Source organism: Esox lucius, chromosome 15 (genome assembly GCF_011004845.1).
Source record: "Esox lucius isolate fEsoLuc1 chromosome 15, fEsoLuc1.pri, whole genome shotgun sequence".
In the NCBI taxonomy this organism is placed as follows: Eukaryota; Metazoa; Chordata; class Actinopteri; order Esociformes; family Esocidae; genus Esox; species Esox lucius.
This window is the reverse complement of record NC_047583.1, coordinates 28,272,908-28,290,762: the sequence shown is the minus strand read 5'-3', so window position 1 is coordinate 28,290,762 and position 17,855 is coordinate 28,272,908. Positions and strand designations below refer to the sequence as shown.

Genomic DNA, 17,855 nt, shown 5'->3' with positions numbered 1-17,855 from the left:
TGTCCGTCCCGGTGGGGCTGACCCAGGACAGAGGCTGCACTTAACCCTTCCACGGACCTCTTCAATCCCCGGCAGATTGTGCCCCCCGTTCAGCTCCCTGCAGTGCGGACATATGGTCAGCAAGGGCTGGACTGGAGCTGCTGAACACGCGGGACACACAGAACACCCACACTCCCTCCTACGGCCGGCTTAATACCTCCCTCCCCTACACAAACTTAAAGCAACGTCCAAACCCTGTTAGACAAATGAGCAGCAGCTCGCGGTGGAATTGATCCACCCCCCAGCCCCCCCACTGGCGTGTTGGGATATGAGGGAGCGGTGTCGGGACAGCTCGTTCTCAGCAGGAGTGGAGCTGAGAGGTTGTTCCAGACCGGGGGACGGGGGGGGGGCGCGGGATACTGTGGACACGCGAGAATTCGTCGAGTGTGTCTCCGAGCTGCTGGCGGCCTGTCTATTTAGCCGCAGCCCACTGGGGACGATGGCGCATGCACGGCGTCTCCTCCCCCTGACTGGTCACTAATGTTGCCGGGCCTCCTCCCCCTGACTGGTCACTAATGCTGCCGGGCCTCCGGCCGCTGACTGGTGGAGGCCTGAGACTTTTGGTCGCTTAACGCCACAGTGAGTTTGACACATCCTGTAGTAGAGCCGGGTTTCACTTTTTCACCACTTAAAGTGTCCGCTAAATCACCGTCGTCACGTCAAACTACTCCTAATGATGCCATGTCAATGTCCAAGCAGACGATCTGTGGTTACTGTACACTGCGTTCTGGGTACGGAGACATCCATAGTGTTGATAGTGAGCTTCGGAGTGAGAGAGCAGAGATGCTCTGTCGCCATAAATTCGCGGAGAGGAATCACGAGAGAAAGGTTACCGGCGCTGTTCGCTGCCATTTAACAAGCCCAGTTGTCTTTCATTAGCACCAAGAGCAGCATGCCCAACACACACAAAGAACCCGCGCGGGCTAATTAGCTAATATGCGCAACGGATTAAAATGTCCCCACTGAACGCAGGGCGTTTTTTCTACATTATGAAAAGCCTAAATATGTCTGTTATCTGAGCGTGAGGTCCTTGGATGTGATGGCCCCGGCACAGTGAAGAAAGCCGAGATCACAGACAGTGAACGGTAACACTGGGGGAGAGAAAGACACCCCTTCATCGCACCTCTAAAACCGGGCCCGTTTTCATGTCAGCACGTTTTCATCTCTGAGCTCAAAGCGCAGGCCGACAGGGGCCTCGGCATGTCTGGGAGCAGGGCGACGGGTGAAGGTGATACAGACTGACCGTCAACATGGGTGTGTGTTCTAAGAAGCCCACCCACCGGATGCTGTTGTCCGTCAACCTGAGACCTTAAAGAACCAACACACCCCGTCCCTGTGAAGTTTAGAGCCTGGTTGTCAGAAATTGAGGCCATTAAGGAGCTATGGTATGGAACTACACAATCTAACCAAGGGTAACAACCATTGAAAGAAACAGTATTTACGATGGGTGTCACCCTTTTCTGTCGCTACCAATTGATATGTACTATATTTAGTAAATACTGTGTGGGTAGAAAACAGGTAGTACTGGTGTAGGATGTTTTGTGTATTTCTGCAAAACCTTTCCCCTACTGTGTCAGAATCAGAAAATGGTCACTAATGGGAACTTTTACAATCAGGGTTAAAATTAGAGTTAGGAATGACCGGTTATGGTTAGGCATCAGGGTTGAGTTTAGGGATGAATGGCAGGTTATTGAGGTTAGATTTAGGTCAAAATAAAGTATATGATTAAGAATGGGGTAACGTTTTTGGTTAGGATTAGTAAAAGTAGATATTTTTTAAGGGCAATCAACTTAAATGTCCCTACTGAGATAACTAAGTAAATATGTTTGTGTGTGTGGTGTGTGTGTGTGTGTGTGTGTGTGTGTGTGTGTGTGAGAGAGACAGAGGCACACAAACTAAATCTCTTTTTTTGGGTGAATCTGCCAATGCCTGCTGGGCTTACAGGGCTTTTAAGCACAAGGGAGCCCAGAGCTGCGTCCATGGTTTTTGTTGTGCTACACTGCCTCCCAAACCGGTTCAAATTAACCGCTAAACGACGGCATAATTAGCAGGCACTGGCTCATGAACATTGTTCATTTAGACCAAGGTGAGTGAACAAACGTGGTCAAGAGGCCAAGCTGGCGCAGACGGAGCTCTTTGTCGGAAGACATAATGTAAGACGAGCCCTTGTAGTCTCGGGTTAGGCTTCAGTCAGCCAACATCAGTCTTAGGCGTTTTATGCATTTTCCTAGGGTTTGGCCTTTTGTAGCTCTGTAATCAAGTTACCGAGCCATGTTGAAATTAATGGAATGTCCGTATTGGGTCCTTGGTTATATGCATTTTTTTTTTTTAATAGTAGAAGAGAAATCACTCGTGTCAATCATCTGACACAACTAGGCCATATCTGGGGGTTGAGTCTTTCTAACGTAAGTAACGCATAAAAGGTCTCATCCGGAGCATATGTCTGTCTGTCAGCCGTGAAACGTGACGCCTCTGTCTCCGGGTGCGAAGTGTGCAGTCACATTTTCGCTGCGGCATGGCGCTGCGCTCCGACAGAAGCCGTTTCGCTGCTGTGGCGGCGAGCGCCAGAGGTGCTATTTTTCATCCTTTGACTTTGGGGAGGCATTCGGCGGAGGGCCGGGGCCGTGACCCGTGAAGGCTGCCTGGCCACGGGGCCTCTCCCGGGGCACGGCTGGGGCTCTGCGTGCTCAAGAAAGGTAACAGATTCCAGTTCAATGATGAGTCAATAACTGGCTGTGGGGAAGTGTCTGAGCGCATACAGTAAAAATATGAAATGAGGGGTGAGATGTGGATTTTCGTCTATTTTTTGTTGAAATACATTTATGCATGAGGACAGTTGAAATGTTTGTGGTATTACTGCTCTGGTTAAACAGTCCGCCGATATAACACTAGAACAATGTTATTTCACATATTTGCGTTCCAACAACACGGTCATTACGATTGAAATTACAACTCTAAAACACACCATTATGTTCTATGCATGTATTGAAGTCAAAGCATCCTTTAATTGGAGTTCTACTTTGTGTCATCAGGATCATTTCTGACTCCCACGAGTGTTGTTAAACAACAGCAGAGGACCATTTAGGAATTATCATCACGTAATTATGTGGCAAAAACCCACTTTCTTTCTACAGACATACAAACGCTTTTCCTATACTGCAAATAGACTGCGTATTCCTATTCACCACTTCAGACTTTGTTATACTCCCCAAAAAGAAAACAGCTCAGTCGAACCACCGAGATGACACTAAGTGTTGGGTCTGGCATGGATTCAAAGAGTTAATTAATGACTTTGCCGGGAACGCGACAACTACGTCTGGTTGATGAATGGGCTGGCGTGCCTTTTCTAGACACAGAAAGAGTCTCGCGGGGTAAAATAAATACAGTTCCATATGTCTTTCTGAGGAACTAGAACCCAGAGAGTTAATATTATGGTGGCATATCCCAGTTTAATGTTGACAGAGGATGCTGCCATCCCAGTGCTGTTCTTCACCACACAGCAAAAGACGCCCAATAATGAAACAGGGGAAGATTTCCATCCAAGGATTAGTTTGACATATTAATTTTTACCAATGTCACCCCAAAACATCCACTGGGGGGATAGTACCCAAACTTGGTAACTTCATGGAAACTCTATGGTAGTTCAGAAGCCAGGGGCCAATTATTTCCCTGGAGGCAGAAGTGCCATCTCATCCGCCCCACACACATTCTGTTTCATCCCTACACCATCAATAAAATAAATCTACAATAGAAAAATTAAAATACAATTACCAAACAATGACAAAAAATTTATGTTTCAGGGAGTGCCAGGAGTTTGGTTCACCTACCAGTTACGAGCCGTCTAGCCAGAGCGTCGTCATACTTGTAGAACACCCTGGCACACAGCGGAAAGAGACAACCACCTTCACCCCACTTCTGCCTGGCGCTCTGAAGGGTAGCGCCCAGTGCCCCCAGAATCTCCTGATCTAACCCTTGGACAGCTGGCACCAGACCGGGCACAACCAAGGCCAGGGAAACAGCGGCACACTGACAATCGCTGGACATTGTGGCGTGACATTCCACGGTTCCGCACGGCACCTCGGCCGTCACATGAGAGGACTTCCTGTGTCTAGGGTCGTCGTGGGCGGCGGTTACGTGCAGTTCCACAGCAGCACCTCTGGGTAAGAAAGGGACCACGACGACAGCCAAGGGGCTGCAGTGAGGCGCCGGTCCGCCCAACCATTCCTCCTGCAGTACAGAAAAGGGCCTTTTAGGTCCAGTCAATGCAACTGTTCATGCAAAGCAAATCATGTACATCCAACTGAGAGAAAGCATTCCCATCTTAGGAAAACCGGAGGAATATTTGAGATTGAATGGTGAGGTTGTGTAACATATAAAGTGAAGTGCAAAAACATCTGGACATTTACACATTAAATTTGATATTTTGGGGGACCATTTTGAATCTAAAACACATTCTGGTCATAGTTATCCTATGCTGGCAAACACGAAAGTATTTGTGTATTAAAGCACAGGATGCCTCTTTAACTTTCCTACTCCTTACTATTTACTATGCAGTATTCATGAAATAATCAATCATGGTACCATACAGATTATTATAGAAAAATTTATTCAAGTAGAAGAAATAGTAGGTTCCTATTTACGTTACCATGTACTCCAAAATGACACAAACCGTGATTTGACATGATTTATTTAGTCTGTTAAATAATGTTATTTTTTGGAGTAAAATAACCGGATGAAGCTCCCTGGACCGCAATGTTGTTCTTAATAAATCAACTTTTGATATTGCAAAGTGATGCGGACAGTGTGCAGGTTTTTTTGGTTCAACTTTATTCAGCGTTTGGTCTTCTCAGATGTGCCGGTTGATCTGCAGGTGTGCAACAGCTTGGTACTTTCATGTCCATTAAATAATAAAAACATCTACAAATCTAAAAATGCATCCAACAACAGTGTACAATCAGGTAGGACATATTCATTATGTTCTAGTAATACAGAATCAAATACTAGGAATATGAGACCAAATATTACACTTAACTACCAAATAATTGTAAATCCTAAAACAGATGGGAGGATGTTCAAAAGACAACAGTTCACCCGATACGGTTACCTATCTAGTTACCTATCATTTAAAAAAGGGTACAGAGACAAACATTGAAATGTGTTGCTGTCCAAATATGTGGCATACATGGATATCCCATCACCAGAACATACAGCACGATTTTGAAGTCCATCTGATTACACAAGAGCTTCTTTCCAGAGAAACCTTTTCACTATTTCCAAGATGATGTTGTGGCCATTTCACAGTATTTCACCAATCACCCTTACACATTTTGCCGAAAACTGCCATAATGGCTTTGAACGATTAAATCTTCAGAGTTAAAATCTTTTCCCTCCCCATCCAGATGGTGTCAGTGGGCCATTATCAGCAACAAGATTTCTTCTGCCCGCTCGAGGCACAATGTAGTACTGAAATAATACTTGACTGTGGCCCTGCTAATGGGAGAGAAATGAGCGTTTTATACAACAGTCATTTCGGCTGGAGTCGATAGGGCAAAAACACTTAACCCCCTTTTCAATTTGCTGGATCAATTTTCATCCACTTACACACCCCACTTCGTAAGTGCAGAATAATAACAGGTTACATACACTTTATTTTGAAATTCACTAACAAAAAAAAAACACTGACGAGAGCAGATGAGCGGCCTCTTTGTCCCCCTTGGCGGACCAAACAGGACACCCCGCCACTTATCTCCAGATTAAACTTTATCTAAGGCCTAATTGTGTATCAACAGCCAAACTCTGTCCCTGGAAAGTGGAGGACAGAAAAATCAGTGGGGGGGGGTTACATTTCTTCACGACATTTCAGCCATAGCTTATGGTGAAAGTGAATAATGACAACAACGGGGAACAATGGAGGAGCGTGTCAGGAAGGGAGACCTGTGTGGTATTGAGGGGCATGACAGGATACGTACTGCTTTGAGAAATGTTACGTTAGCACTTAGCGCGCGGCTCTGTATTCTCCTGGAGGGGCCCGGGTCTACACTTGTCAATACTCATTGCTCTGGGAGCGGGGAGGCGCGGGAAGGAGTGGGAAAAGGAGCCCTGCTTAACCAGGCTTAAAGGCCATCCTGTTGGCCCAGGGTGCAGAGGAACTGTACCAAACGAGACGACGGAGGACCTCTGTGTCTGTGCTATGCTAGGCTACGGTACGCTAGCCTCTGGCAGGTCACCGCAGACATCCGCGCAAAGCTAAACTTCCAGACTATGTTTTTATTCCCGTCTCTGACTTGTCTGAGGTGGTTAAATCAACTCCTTTTATATTTATATATTTCCCTCTCTCCGAATGATCCACAACATTCGGTCCCTTTATACATTTCCTTCCCTGTGGTGTCAGCGGCGTTGTTTATAAACTGTCGCTAGTCAGACGGTTCTTAATTTCTCTGGTGTGTCCTCCTGCTGTGGGGACTGAAAGCACTCTACCCACACGACGAGAAATCATTTATTAAATTAATCCAATAAAATAAAGAGGAGACAAATTGTGATATATGGTGGAGCTGAGTGCCTGCAGTACAGTGCGTGCGTGTGTGTCTGGTTGAACCTTCTCATTGACGGCAGGCACTCCATAATGCAATACGTCGCACAACCTCAACCCTTGGTTCTGCCGGCTCACTAACACGCTCGCTCTCCACCAGGACGTAAACCAAGCGTAGAAATCTGGGACTCTCTTAGCCCCAGTAGGAGTAATGGTGTGACCCGGTCTCCACCATGTTTATTTGCCCCCACCCCCACCCGTCCGTCTCACATGCTTGGCGTGGGTCTGGGGGTCTGGAGTGGCATGGTGAGAGGCTGGGCCGGGGACCCGAGAGGCACGCGAGGCGAACGGTAAACACTGTAATAAGGAAGTGGTGTAAAGCCGGCGAGCAGCGGGGAGCTGATGGGACCTGGCTGCTTAGGCGGTTCCCCAACATTTCCTGGCCAGCGGGAGGCCTTCAGCGCGTGGCTGGTGCTGCCTGAGTCTGCTCTCCACTGAGTGGCTGCCTGAGAACCGTGGGTCGCCAGTCCTCATAATATCCCCCTTCTCCTCAGGTTTCTGTTTCCTCTACAGGCTGCGTGAAGCAGTGGGCTGCCTGTTTTCATAATATCCCCCCTCTCCTTGGTTTGTGTTTCCTCTATAGGCTGCATGTAGCAGCGGGCCGCCAGTCCCCATAATATCCCACCTGTGCTCTCTCGGTTTCTGTTTCATCTACAGGCTGCGTGTAGCAGCGGGCCGCCAGTCCTCATAATATCCCCCATCTCCTCAATTTATTTTTCCTCTATAGACTGTGCGTAGCCACAGGCCGCCAGTCCCCATAATATCCCCCCTCTCCTCTCGGTTTCTGTTTCCTCTATAGGCTGCGTGTGTATATATTCATCCATGTACGTCCAGGTTTGCAGGGTTTACTCATGAAAGGAGATGGAGACGGAGTCACACCGGAGTGCCTCAGACAGATCAACAGATCAAGCTGGGTTTCAGATAAGCAAAACCGAAGTCTGGCAAGTCATCCCAACGTCCCTCGCAAAGCAAGTCTCCAACAACAGAGTCGTCTGGCCAACAATTATCGACGTAAAAACGCACACCTCCTCAATCGTCACATGCGCCGCATTCGTTCCACACACGGCGACCTCGCCGTTCGACACGCCATAAAAGGGATGTCACCCGCGAGGCGGTCCCGGTGTACTCCCAATTAACCTGGGCGAACTTCCCCGTCCGCCTGACCAGAGAAACGATCAAAGCGCGAAAAACAGCATGGCCGCTCGCTCGCGTTTCCTCACGCATCAGCGGCCTAATATCTCATGCCTCCTCACAACTCTGATTGCCGGTTCCGTTTGCGCACCGCGCCGGAGGCAAATTAGAAATGTTATTGTCCGTTGTTATTAGCGGCACAGGAAAAATAGCGAGAGGGTTTTTGCGTCGCTTGATTAGTTACAGGAGCTGGTCAGATTGGAGTGGGCGACCAGCTGGGAGAACAGCTGTTGAAACTAACAAGAGAAGACACGTTTATTCTAAGCGAGCCAGCGTTTTAGTCAGGGGTGGATTCAGGGTCTATTGGTTTCCAGGGTAGATAATTGCACGGCCGAAGATGTCGTTTCTGTGAAGGGGTCCACCTCAATGGGCTTTTTAGTGGGAATCGATAGCTACTGACAAAGACAATGGAAGAGTGGAAGCGGGTGCTCGAGAACGGAGCACGGAGCGTTACGACGGTATAGTTTACGGAAAGACGTTGCGAAATGTTAAGTCAACATTTTACAAAGGGACTTTCTCAATGGATGCCACGTAAAAGCACATAAAATACAGCATCAAAGAACACGGGGAAACTATATATTACAGGCACTGAGCCCTGGCTACGTGACAGACTGACGCGGATGGACGTTTTCCCCCATGTTTCCCGTGGGCACTGAGCTATCTGTATTTGACCCAGGTTAAATATTCTCATTACAATCACTTCAAATGAGTATCGGTGCTTTAGGTGACCCTCACTCCAGGGACCGAACCATTTCAATGGGTGGGGGGATGAAACGCCGGCGGCCCACAGCCTCACCCTCCCGAATCCTCTCCTGACTTCCTGCTGGCGCAGAGAGAGGGGGAGGTGCTGGGAACTACCACTTAGCTCACCAAGGGGAAAGTTGGGAGGAAAGCAACCTTTACCGGCTAGCTTAGTTCACTAACCCCTGAGAGCAGAGAGTGGGTTAACTAACCCGGTCAGAAGGGAAATATGGAGCTCCATTTGAACGCCAGTCAAGGTAGACCTCAGGTCAGCAGTCCACTGGAAACGTCACTGATTTGTTTTCAAGAAGGTGATTTAAAATCATTGGTAATACTCTGTTCACAAGGGTCCCAACCCTATGAATAAGTCCTGACCAGACTCTGGAAACCTTCATCAGGCTGCTATACTCCACAGTCTCCGCCATGGAGGCAAGAAATTCAAATCCCCTTTCAGTGTTGTTACAGACCCCACGTTACATGTTACTAAGGGCTTGTTTACATTCCGAGCGAGAGAATAAAAATGTGAGACAGACTGATCTTGGTTTGAATAACCATTTCCGTAATGTCAGAATTACACCGGCGTGTTTAAGGCGTCCCACGCAGGATTATACACGTCAATTGTGTAGAAAACCATGCGGTATGCGTGCGCACTGCATGAAGACTTGATACAGTTCTGAATGAATTGTGCTCACGCTTGCAAAACTGTGGGGGGGGGGGGCTCTATCCAAGTGGTGTCACAAGCTTTCAATTGCTGCAAGTTTACACAACAAAATAATCTAGTGTCTCGAGTCTTCTTCGATCCAGTAAACAAGCCTTAAGTCCCCAAATCACCCTTTGAGTGAGTCCCCCATTCTGGCCCTCCCTGAGCAGAGTCTGAGCGATGTGTTGAAGGTGGGCACTTCCCTGCTCTCCAGGCACTTACTCCAGGCCTGGCAAATGATGGCAGGAGGAGCAGGCCTTGGTGGGGGAGCCTCTTGCCCTTATTAACCGTGCAGAAGAAGGGTTTGCGGCGAGGGAGAGAGGTTTGGGATGGGAGCATGAGGAGGATAAGCTGCTCAGAGTGTTCAGCCCAGCTCCAAAAGGAGGGGGGGGATAAAGGATTAGGCAGGCTCTAAAGAAAGACATCTGCTTCTGTGCCAAGCTTCATATTATCAAAGACACCAGTGTTTCCCACATCATCAACTTTTCATGAGCACACTCCCTGGTAAATATCAGCCAAAGAGCCCTGGGTCTCCAGAGGGGGAGAAAGGGTAGGAACTTTGGCTCATTTGGAAATTCCACTTTTTGCCCGTGAAATTCTGATAGGCATATTAGACATGCAGGCTTGAATTTTCTATCCCAGCTTCTTCTTTCGAGGGGGGACAGATGCCACCCCCCCCCCACCACCCACCAGCAGGGGTGAAGTTTGAGTCAATGTACTTACGCTACCAACGATACACCCTAAACCATTGAACGCATTCTTTCACTGGAAATCATCTTCCTGTTGAATACCTATACATACGTCTAAAACTGCTCACCTTTTGCGCAGCACCCAGCTTGCCGTCCCAGACTCCTCTGACGATGGGGATGTCCTGGCTGCGGGTGACGTAGCAGTGGGCCTGCAGCACATGGTTCAGGGTGAGGCTGCCGATGACCGCTTCCAGAACCTTCTCAACGTGGCTGAAGGACAGGCGGGCCTGGGTCCCGGTTCCGCCACTCACTAGCTGCATGGTACAAGGAACCAGGGCGATCTGGCCTGCACAGAACACCGTCTCATCCACCTGTAGAGGAACATGCACACGACACAAACACGTTTGATTTGTCCTGGTTCCTCCATGTTCTAACACTGAAATGGAGCCATACATGCGACTGAATAGGAACTCCTAGTTTGAAGGGTTGTCCAGCCCAATTGACATTACAGACCCTGACGTTAGTCTCACATCATGGCAGCAGCCAACCGAAAGTCTTTCCAATGGTTCCTGATTTCCCCCATCAGCTGGCGTGTAGAACCGCTGAGGCCTCTGGTTGAACATGTGGCCAACGTACGGCCTTCCACATTTCAGAGAATAAATCTCTCCTCGAAATCAAGCCGTCGCTTGAAACTCAATTACATACTCCCACAAAACTGGCCACTGACCTGCTAGGGCCGCAGTGGCTTAGGGGAGATGTCAAATATGATAAATGCAGTCATTCCTCCAATCTGACCAACGGTTGGTGAAGACATTAGCTTGTTGGATATAGAACCAAGGTTAACTTATTTAAGTTCCAAACGTTCATACACCTTATGGACGGTTACAATAGAAAAATACATTAAATTCAACGCACAGTCTTGAAGAGCTACAGAGCGCTAACTTCCAACGCGGAGACCTAACAACTTGAATGTGAGAAAAGGCAGACGAAAACATGTGCTGACTTCTGAATGTGCTGTTCATTTCGTAGTCAAACTGCCTTACCCTACCCGAGTCCAGTCAAAAGAACACAGTTTACAACAATCACCAGCCTATATTCAAACAGCGCATCAATTAACAGGTGCCAATATCACCAATGACACCCACTTCACACCGCAGAGATAAGCAGGTGCCTTAGCATGCATGGGAGAATTGACGTACACCATTCAAACGGGCGTCTGTCTGTTCTGTTGCCTTATTCATGTTCTGCCTGTTGCCTTATTCATGAGCTTTATTAGGCGGATGATAATTAGCCGGAGATTCCTACATAAATGTCCTGTTAGACAACGACTTTTTTTAAACTCAATAACTGAAGCTAAAAGAAATCCATGCGATTAATGCAGCGGGACACGTGGGGAAGCGACCGGCCCGGTTGAGAGGTCAGGCCACTGGGGAGCAACACCCCGCTGCTCCGGGGTATCAGTGTGGCCACCGCGCTCCCTCAGAGTCCATGCAAACAGCCGATGGTGACAGCGTGTTAATTGGCGGTCTAAGCGGGGACCTTTAGGGTATGTGAGGACGCCGACCTCAAGGGGGGGGATCAGGGAAGCCGAAATCAATTGACACGACGTGCGCGTGGGGTCCTTAACCGATTACCATATGTACACACGTGGCTATCGTATTTCTCCCCAGATTACCAGGGTTATGTGTGGACCAGTGGTATTACTACAGGCTTAGCACCTCGTCCTAACCCCCGCCCCACCTACAATGGGTCACGCCACTCGGGGTCCGTAGCTCAGTTTGTTCGCAGCCAGTTAGAGCTGTTGTCCTCACCGATGTTCTAGAAGTTACGTTCCAACAGCTGCTGAGAGAACTAGTCCGGCATTGACAAGACAGAGGACATTGTTGGTATATAACGGTAGCCATCGATTACGAAATTTAATTAGCGACGTGTGTGGACATAAACCATTGTGAAGCTATGAGGTGTCAGCGTGATAACATGGGCCGTGTTTTACTTATTTATTGCATTACTGGAACATAGTGGACATCCACGGGCAGTACACTGCTAATCTGCCCTATACAGTCAACTGGACGGGGAGTGCAGATGGAAATGAGCTGTTGGCTAAATCTTGTACAATGCACCGTTTCTCAAGTGTTCAAAGCCATACACTTTGGTGCACACTGTCACGGTTAAAATAAATGTACTGATAAATGTGTGATAATAGAATAATATTCTGACTGTACAGTGTGACTGGATGATAGCAGAAGAACACAAAACTCTTGCTAGAGGGGGGATACAGCCACAACTACAGCCATTTCCATAATCATATGGCTTTCCCATAATTCCTAGCTCCTGGGTTCACTTGTCAACTTTGATGAATCTTCAGCATCTGCCTCCACAGCTCCAAATTACCCGGACAGCGGAGGAGCCGAGGGAGCCGGGGGAGCCGGGGAGTCACACGAATGAGGTGGGGGTGAGGGTGGAGGGGGAGGCCTCCACGCTTTCAAGCGGTCGGATCAATGACCGGATCATTTACCTGAGAGAACTCTCCGCCGAAGCGCGAACCATACATCTACGTCTGCGGCGTAACATAAAAGCCGGAGCCCCCCCCCACACACAACCCCCCCCCCCCTCCCCACAACCCCCGAGACGTCAACAACAAATCGTCATTGGCATTCCATTTATGAGCCATCAGGTGCCGTCACATCTCCTCCGTCTGAGTAGCCGCCATCAGGTAGGACGGGTGGCCACAAGCTCTTGACAACCCATAAAAAGAGCTCCGAATTTAGAACCGCCACCCCCCAAAAGGAGGGCTACCATTTGTTGATTTGAATATCAAAAGGGGGCCGGCTCAGGGCCCCTTGACTGTTAAAGACAAAATCCCCATAGCTTCCACCAAGCAGGTGTGCGATGATCAATTATTAAGGCTCGTTCTCAGGTTACCCATCGTGCAAAGGAGGGGTTAACGGGGTTTTGGGGCCCGGCTTTACGTAGCCGACCCGAGAGCAGGGAGAGAGGGAGAGAGGGGAGCGAATACCATTTCCATAAAATTAACAGTTCAAAAGAATGAGTTCACACACCAATCAAACTTGTTAATTGACTGTCAATGGTGTGTCCCTGAATATACAACAAAACTACATTATTCATCCTCGGCGTTGACAGGGAAGACAGTCCAATTTGCATGGCGTCCTAAACGTGATCAACAACCACAATGCCACATGCATTTTTAATAGGCCAGAGATGATCCTGTTAATATTCATAAGGGTCAAACAATTGCGTATTACATTAAACTTCTCATAACAAGCAAAGTATTTTTTTCAAATGGTAACCTTAGGAGTGTAAATGGCTAACAGATAAAAGGAAGGACTCGCGGTATTAAAGATTTCATGGTTAAATCAATAGTAAGGAATGGCTGTGGTAAATGGTAGCCAATTTCTTGCTTTCACTCACTTTCATTGCAATAGCTGATATCCTGACACAAAATAAAAATAAAACGGTTACAATGATTCTGTATATTTCAACTGTTTATGGTTTTACTGAAAACATTTATTTAGGTCTTCAGTCTCTGTCAATTATTTAAATATTGTCCCAGCAATCTACAGCTTCTATTATATTAAAAAGGTGTTTCAGATCACACTTCCCCAACGATCTCAGGATGCACTGCCTGCTTAGCGTTAATTACAGCTGTGTTTTGGCTTCATGCTTTATCAACCTTTATTTCATGCTTTAAACACCATCCTTTTTCATAAACCCAATGACGTGTCCAAAGGTCACTGCGCTCCAAGGACTCTCCCTGGAATCCAGACAGTAACACGTACTGTATGTAAATGTTGGAGCGCTGGAAGCGTCCGTGTGGACGAATCCGTACGCTTCCAAGCCTTAACAGCTACTTGTAACACGCCAAGTGTCTAAGACCTTTTTAATTGTAGCTTTTCCCCCCTAGAAACCTCCCGGGCAAGACAAGGATATGGCGCTAGGCTATATTTACATTGGTGTCGTAGCGTAACCCTTTGGGCTCAACGCTGAGTGTGTAATTCTATTAGCAGCCTGGGTGTGGACCATAGACCAGACTGGGTCAGTATGGGGAAAGTGACCTGGTATTGACAAACAGTCAGGTTCTCTCCCTGGTCCAAGGACAGAGTGAGGGGGAATCGTCTCTGTGTCCCCCTATCAGATATGCTAATGGTCACATCTCCCCATAGAGCCCTCATGCATAATTTAACCAAGGCAATGATGATCCAAATGTTCAAAATGGATCAAATTAATATGGTGTAACTTTTCCCTAATGCAGGAAGGAAACTTGTAACAAAATGAAAGAGATAAACAGTCTGTGACTAAAAGCAGCATAATGCAAGTCAATATTTATAATGGAATTACCTTTGTTTCTCAATCTACATTATTAAGCATTCGTAACAGTGGCTCCACAGTAAATGGGGGAGTGTAGTACTTTAGACTGAAGGCAGGGGGAGCTATTGAATGACTATATCTAGAACACTGGAACAAGACGTTTTTTAACACCTATCAAACTGCATTAAAACCAATCACCCTTCTAAACCTCACACTCTTACAGTATCAGAAGGAACAGGCTTATTTCATGCCACAAATTTCTTAATCTCTTTTCTGTTTTTCTTTCTTGAATTTTTAACGGTAGAAGGAAGAAGTTTTGTTCTGCACATTTAAGTGCATACATTATTTCTGCTTTTTGGATTTGTTATGGAATAACTGTTTAATTCTTTCACGGTCGATGTCAGTTTGTCAAGTCGGTGTGCTGTGATTTAATCTTGAACTGGCTTCAAGTCTGTGGGGCTCTTTCAGCATTAGTGCATTCAAAGCGAATCACGTCTCCGAATAAGAAATTATAAGAGATGGGCTCATGTTGTGCTACACCCTGAGGAGATTCTGGGGCTTCTGACACCTCATTTCTACAAATATAAAACGCTCAGGAGAACCAAAACCTTTCCCCCCCACTCTTGTATTTTTCACCATCTTAGCCTCTCTAACTCAAGCCTTCTTCTGAAAGATAGAACTAAATTACTGTCTTTTTGTTAATTCAATTCCCATATTATTCCCCATGTCAATTTTTTTTTTCCTGTTTGTGCTCTAGTTTGAGCCTAACCCTTGTATGCTCAACTGTCACACAAAATCAGTGTTACTTAAACGGCGACATAAATAGCCAAACGAAAGGCACAAAGAAAGGCGAACACGGAGCCCTCTGCGAGCATCCACCCTGGTACGGCACGGCGCATGGAGACAAAAACCACCTACGGACATTTGTTCGAAATAGAACAGTTATGACCACAGCAAATATACAAAGTAACACAAAAGAAGCAGGAATAGCAAAAAAAGATACTATAAAAACAAAAAGGTGACATTGGTCCTCGTCTCTGTTTCGTACACATTTTTCTGTCTGTTCCAGAGACGCCCGTGTGGGGACGTAATAGCCCTACTGTCAGGTCTGCTCTAGTCAACTTTATGCTGATTACTGGTCTGTCTGTCTGTCTGTCTGTAGCCCGGGCTGTGTCGGGGAGTATTATCAAGGTCAGAAGGGACTGCTGCGTGTTATGGTGCGAGACACTGTTTTCAGACAGGACCAGATGCAACAACACAGAAGCAAATTAATACATTGTGTGTCAATTTCTTTTAAATAAAAAAAACAAAACACTCTGCTTTCATGTTGAGAAAAGCAGACATATCCAAAATGAGTTAATGCTGGGTTTTATTCGGAATTACACTTTAGGATAAAATGACAATAATTAAAATAAAATAAAACATTCTTGCCAAGTGCAGCTGATAAAGGTACACTCTGTCGACGAGAGGGAGTCTACTGGAGAGGAGACAATCAGTGTTGTGTTTGCTGAAGTGGTAGAAGGGCATGTTCTCTTTGCGTTAGGGCAAAATGCCCTGCTGCCTTCAACTGTCCCGACCTCAGATTCTTTTGACAAATTGGTTGTGAGGCTTTTACGACTGATGCACATATAGCAAAAATCATTTCTGCCAAGCTTCCTCTATGACCTGCCCGTGGGACATGACAAGCTCCTCGATGCATCGCTCTATCAAACCGGATCTTTCCAGGACAATGCAAATTATGACAAATTCCATCATCCCACATTATGTGCTTTCCCGCTAATCTCCCTAATTCGAGAGAATCGGGACGGTTTTTGTGTTTCAGCTGAGGGGCATATTTGTCTGATTGAATGATGCTGAAACTGCAACCCTCAACCGCTGCTCACTGGGACCACCTCTTTCAGTCTACAATTCCGAGTGGCCCATGGAACCGAGTGGCCCCAGGAACCGAGTGGCCCAAGGAACCGAGTGGCCCAGGAACCGAGTGGCCCAAGGAACCGGGTGGCCCATGGAACCGGGTGGCCCATGGAACCGGGTGGCCCATGGAACCGGGTGGTCCACGGAACCGACTGGGCAATGGAATCGAGTTGCCCACAGAACCAAGTGGCCCACAGAACCTTTAATTTTTTTTATTTATAGTCAGAAGACTAGAGAGGTCAACGCCTAGTCTTCTAGTCTGCACGCTTCCTGTCAAGATACCAGGACAGAGGGGACAGTGAGGAATGCCCATTCCATCTCCTCCATGACTAGTGGTAAAACGTCTCACTGACACACTGGTGAAAGGCGCTTGCCTGGAGAATCAGTGGTCCATCCTACCGCGTCGACATGTCCAGACAGCATTTACTGTCGAAGATAGAGTTCAGCCACTCCAACAGAGACACCAAGGTTACACTAAAGGTCTTCTGCTTAAAGCTTGTGTTAAACCCACTGTACAGTACACATCGATATACATACAGGCAGGAGGAAGAGAGGACTAACTGCCTTTCACTGAGAAGTGGTGGTGATAGTTCCCTCTGCTTTCAGTAGATGGCAGTGTGACTGCACGGAAAAGTCTGGTTGTAGTGGAATGCAGCTACAAACGGCTGCACTGTATACAATGTGTCTGGCCAGATAGATTGTGCCTCTCTACAGATATGTTATGGACAACAACGAAACGCTTTCACAGGTAAAAAAAAGAAATTACTTAGAGTCGAGAAAAAGGTAGATTATGGTCAATGGAATGTGTCAGATAGGAATGAAATAGTTGTGTACATTTTGTGTTGTTTAGAATGATCTGTGTTAATTATTGTTGGCATTACAAATTCAGAAAATTATATAATGGTTCAGCAAAATGAAAAAAGTATCTTGGCTACAAAAAATACACATTTATGGAAACTTAAAAAATATATAATAATAATTGAAACTATATTTACTAACAGTATTATTTACTGCATTAGTTTTTTTCCTAATACATTTTAAAATGTTAACTTTTGATAATTAAAAAATTATAAGACATTTAATTACCAAGGTCTCACATTAAAATAAACCAATCAGTGAATTAAAAAGGTAAAACACTTTCTGTGACTTTTCTATTTCCCCCAAAGCCTCAAATACAATTTACCCTCAGAAACATTCCGAATACCTAAAAGATACTTACATAACTCCATAGTATGTATGTACCTGGGAAAAGAGAAACACAGTGATATCCAAAGAAACACAGTGCTTGCTTAGTCCAGAGATCTACAATTAATTGGCAACGCACTAAATGGCAATGGCTGTTAAATGAATGAGCCAGGTTAAAAGTTAGTACTCATTCACACTGTACCCACCACCTCACCACCGTAAAATTAATGAATGCCGTGAATCGGCAGAACATTTTCATTCTTCCCTGAGCCATCAGTTTTAATACTATTTAAAAAAAAATAAGACAAAACTTTGTCACACTAAGTTCCTTTAAGCAAAAAGTAACTGCTTTAGCAAAAAGTTATTTTGTCACATTACAATGACCAAATCATTTTACAATGACCAAATACTTTTTAATCAGTTACTGTCCCTTTCAATATAGTAAAATTACAGAATAAAAAAAGCAGCAATGTCGTCAGAA

General features: G+C 46.2%; 1 protein-coding gene across 3 annotated transcripts in view; it reads right to left on the bottom strand.

Annotated features, from left to right (window-relative positions):
* dph6 (diphthamine biosynthesis 6) overlaps window positions 1-17,855 on the bottom strand; it is a 67,049-nt gene that overhangs the window by 1,745 nt on the left and 47,449 nt on the right. For 2 of the 3 annotated variants that reach the window (XM_020054361.3, XM_020054362.3), the window contains 2 exons: window positions 10,078-10,320; window positions 3,867-4,266 (listed from right to left, as the gene is read on the bottom strand). In XM_020054361.3, coding sequence (XP_019909920.2) covers window positions 3,867-4,266; window positions 10,078-10,320 — 643 coding nt within the window. The remainder of the gene's footprint in view (window positions 1-3,866; window positions 4,267-10,077; window positions 10,321-17,855) is intronic. The other variant, XM_020054364.3, reaches the window with a different exon arrangement.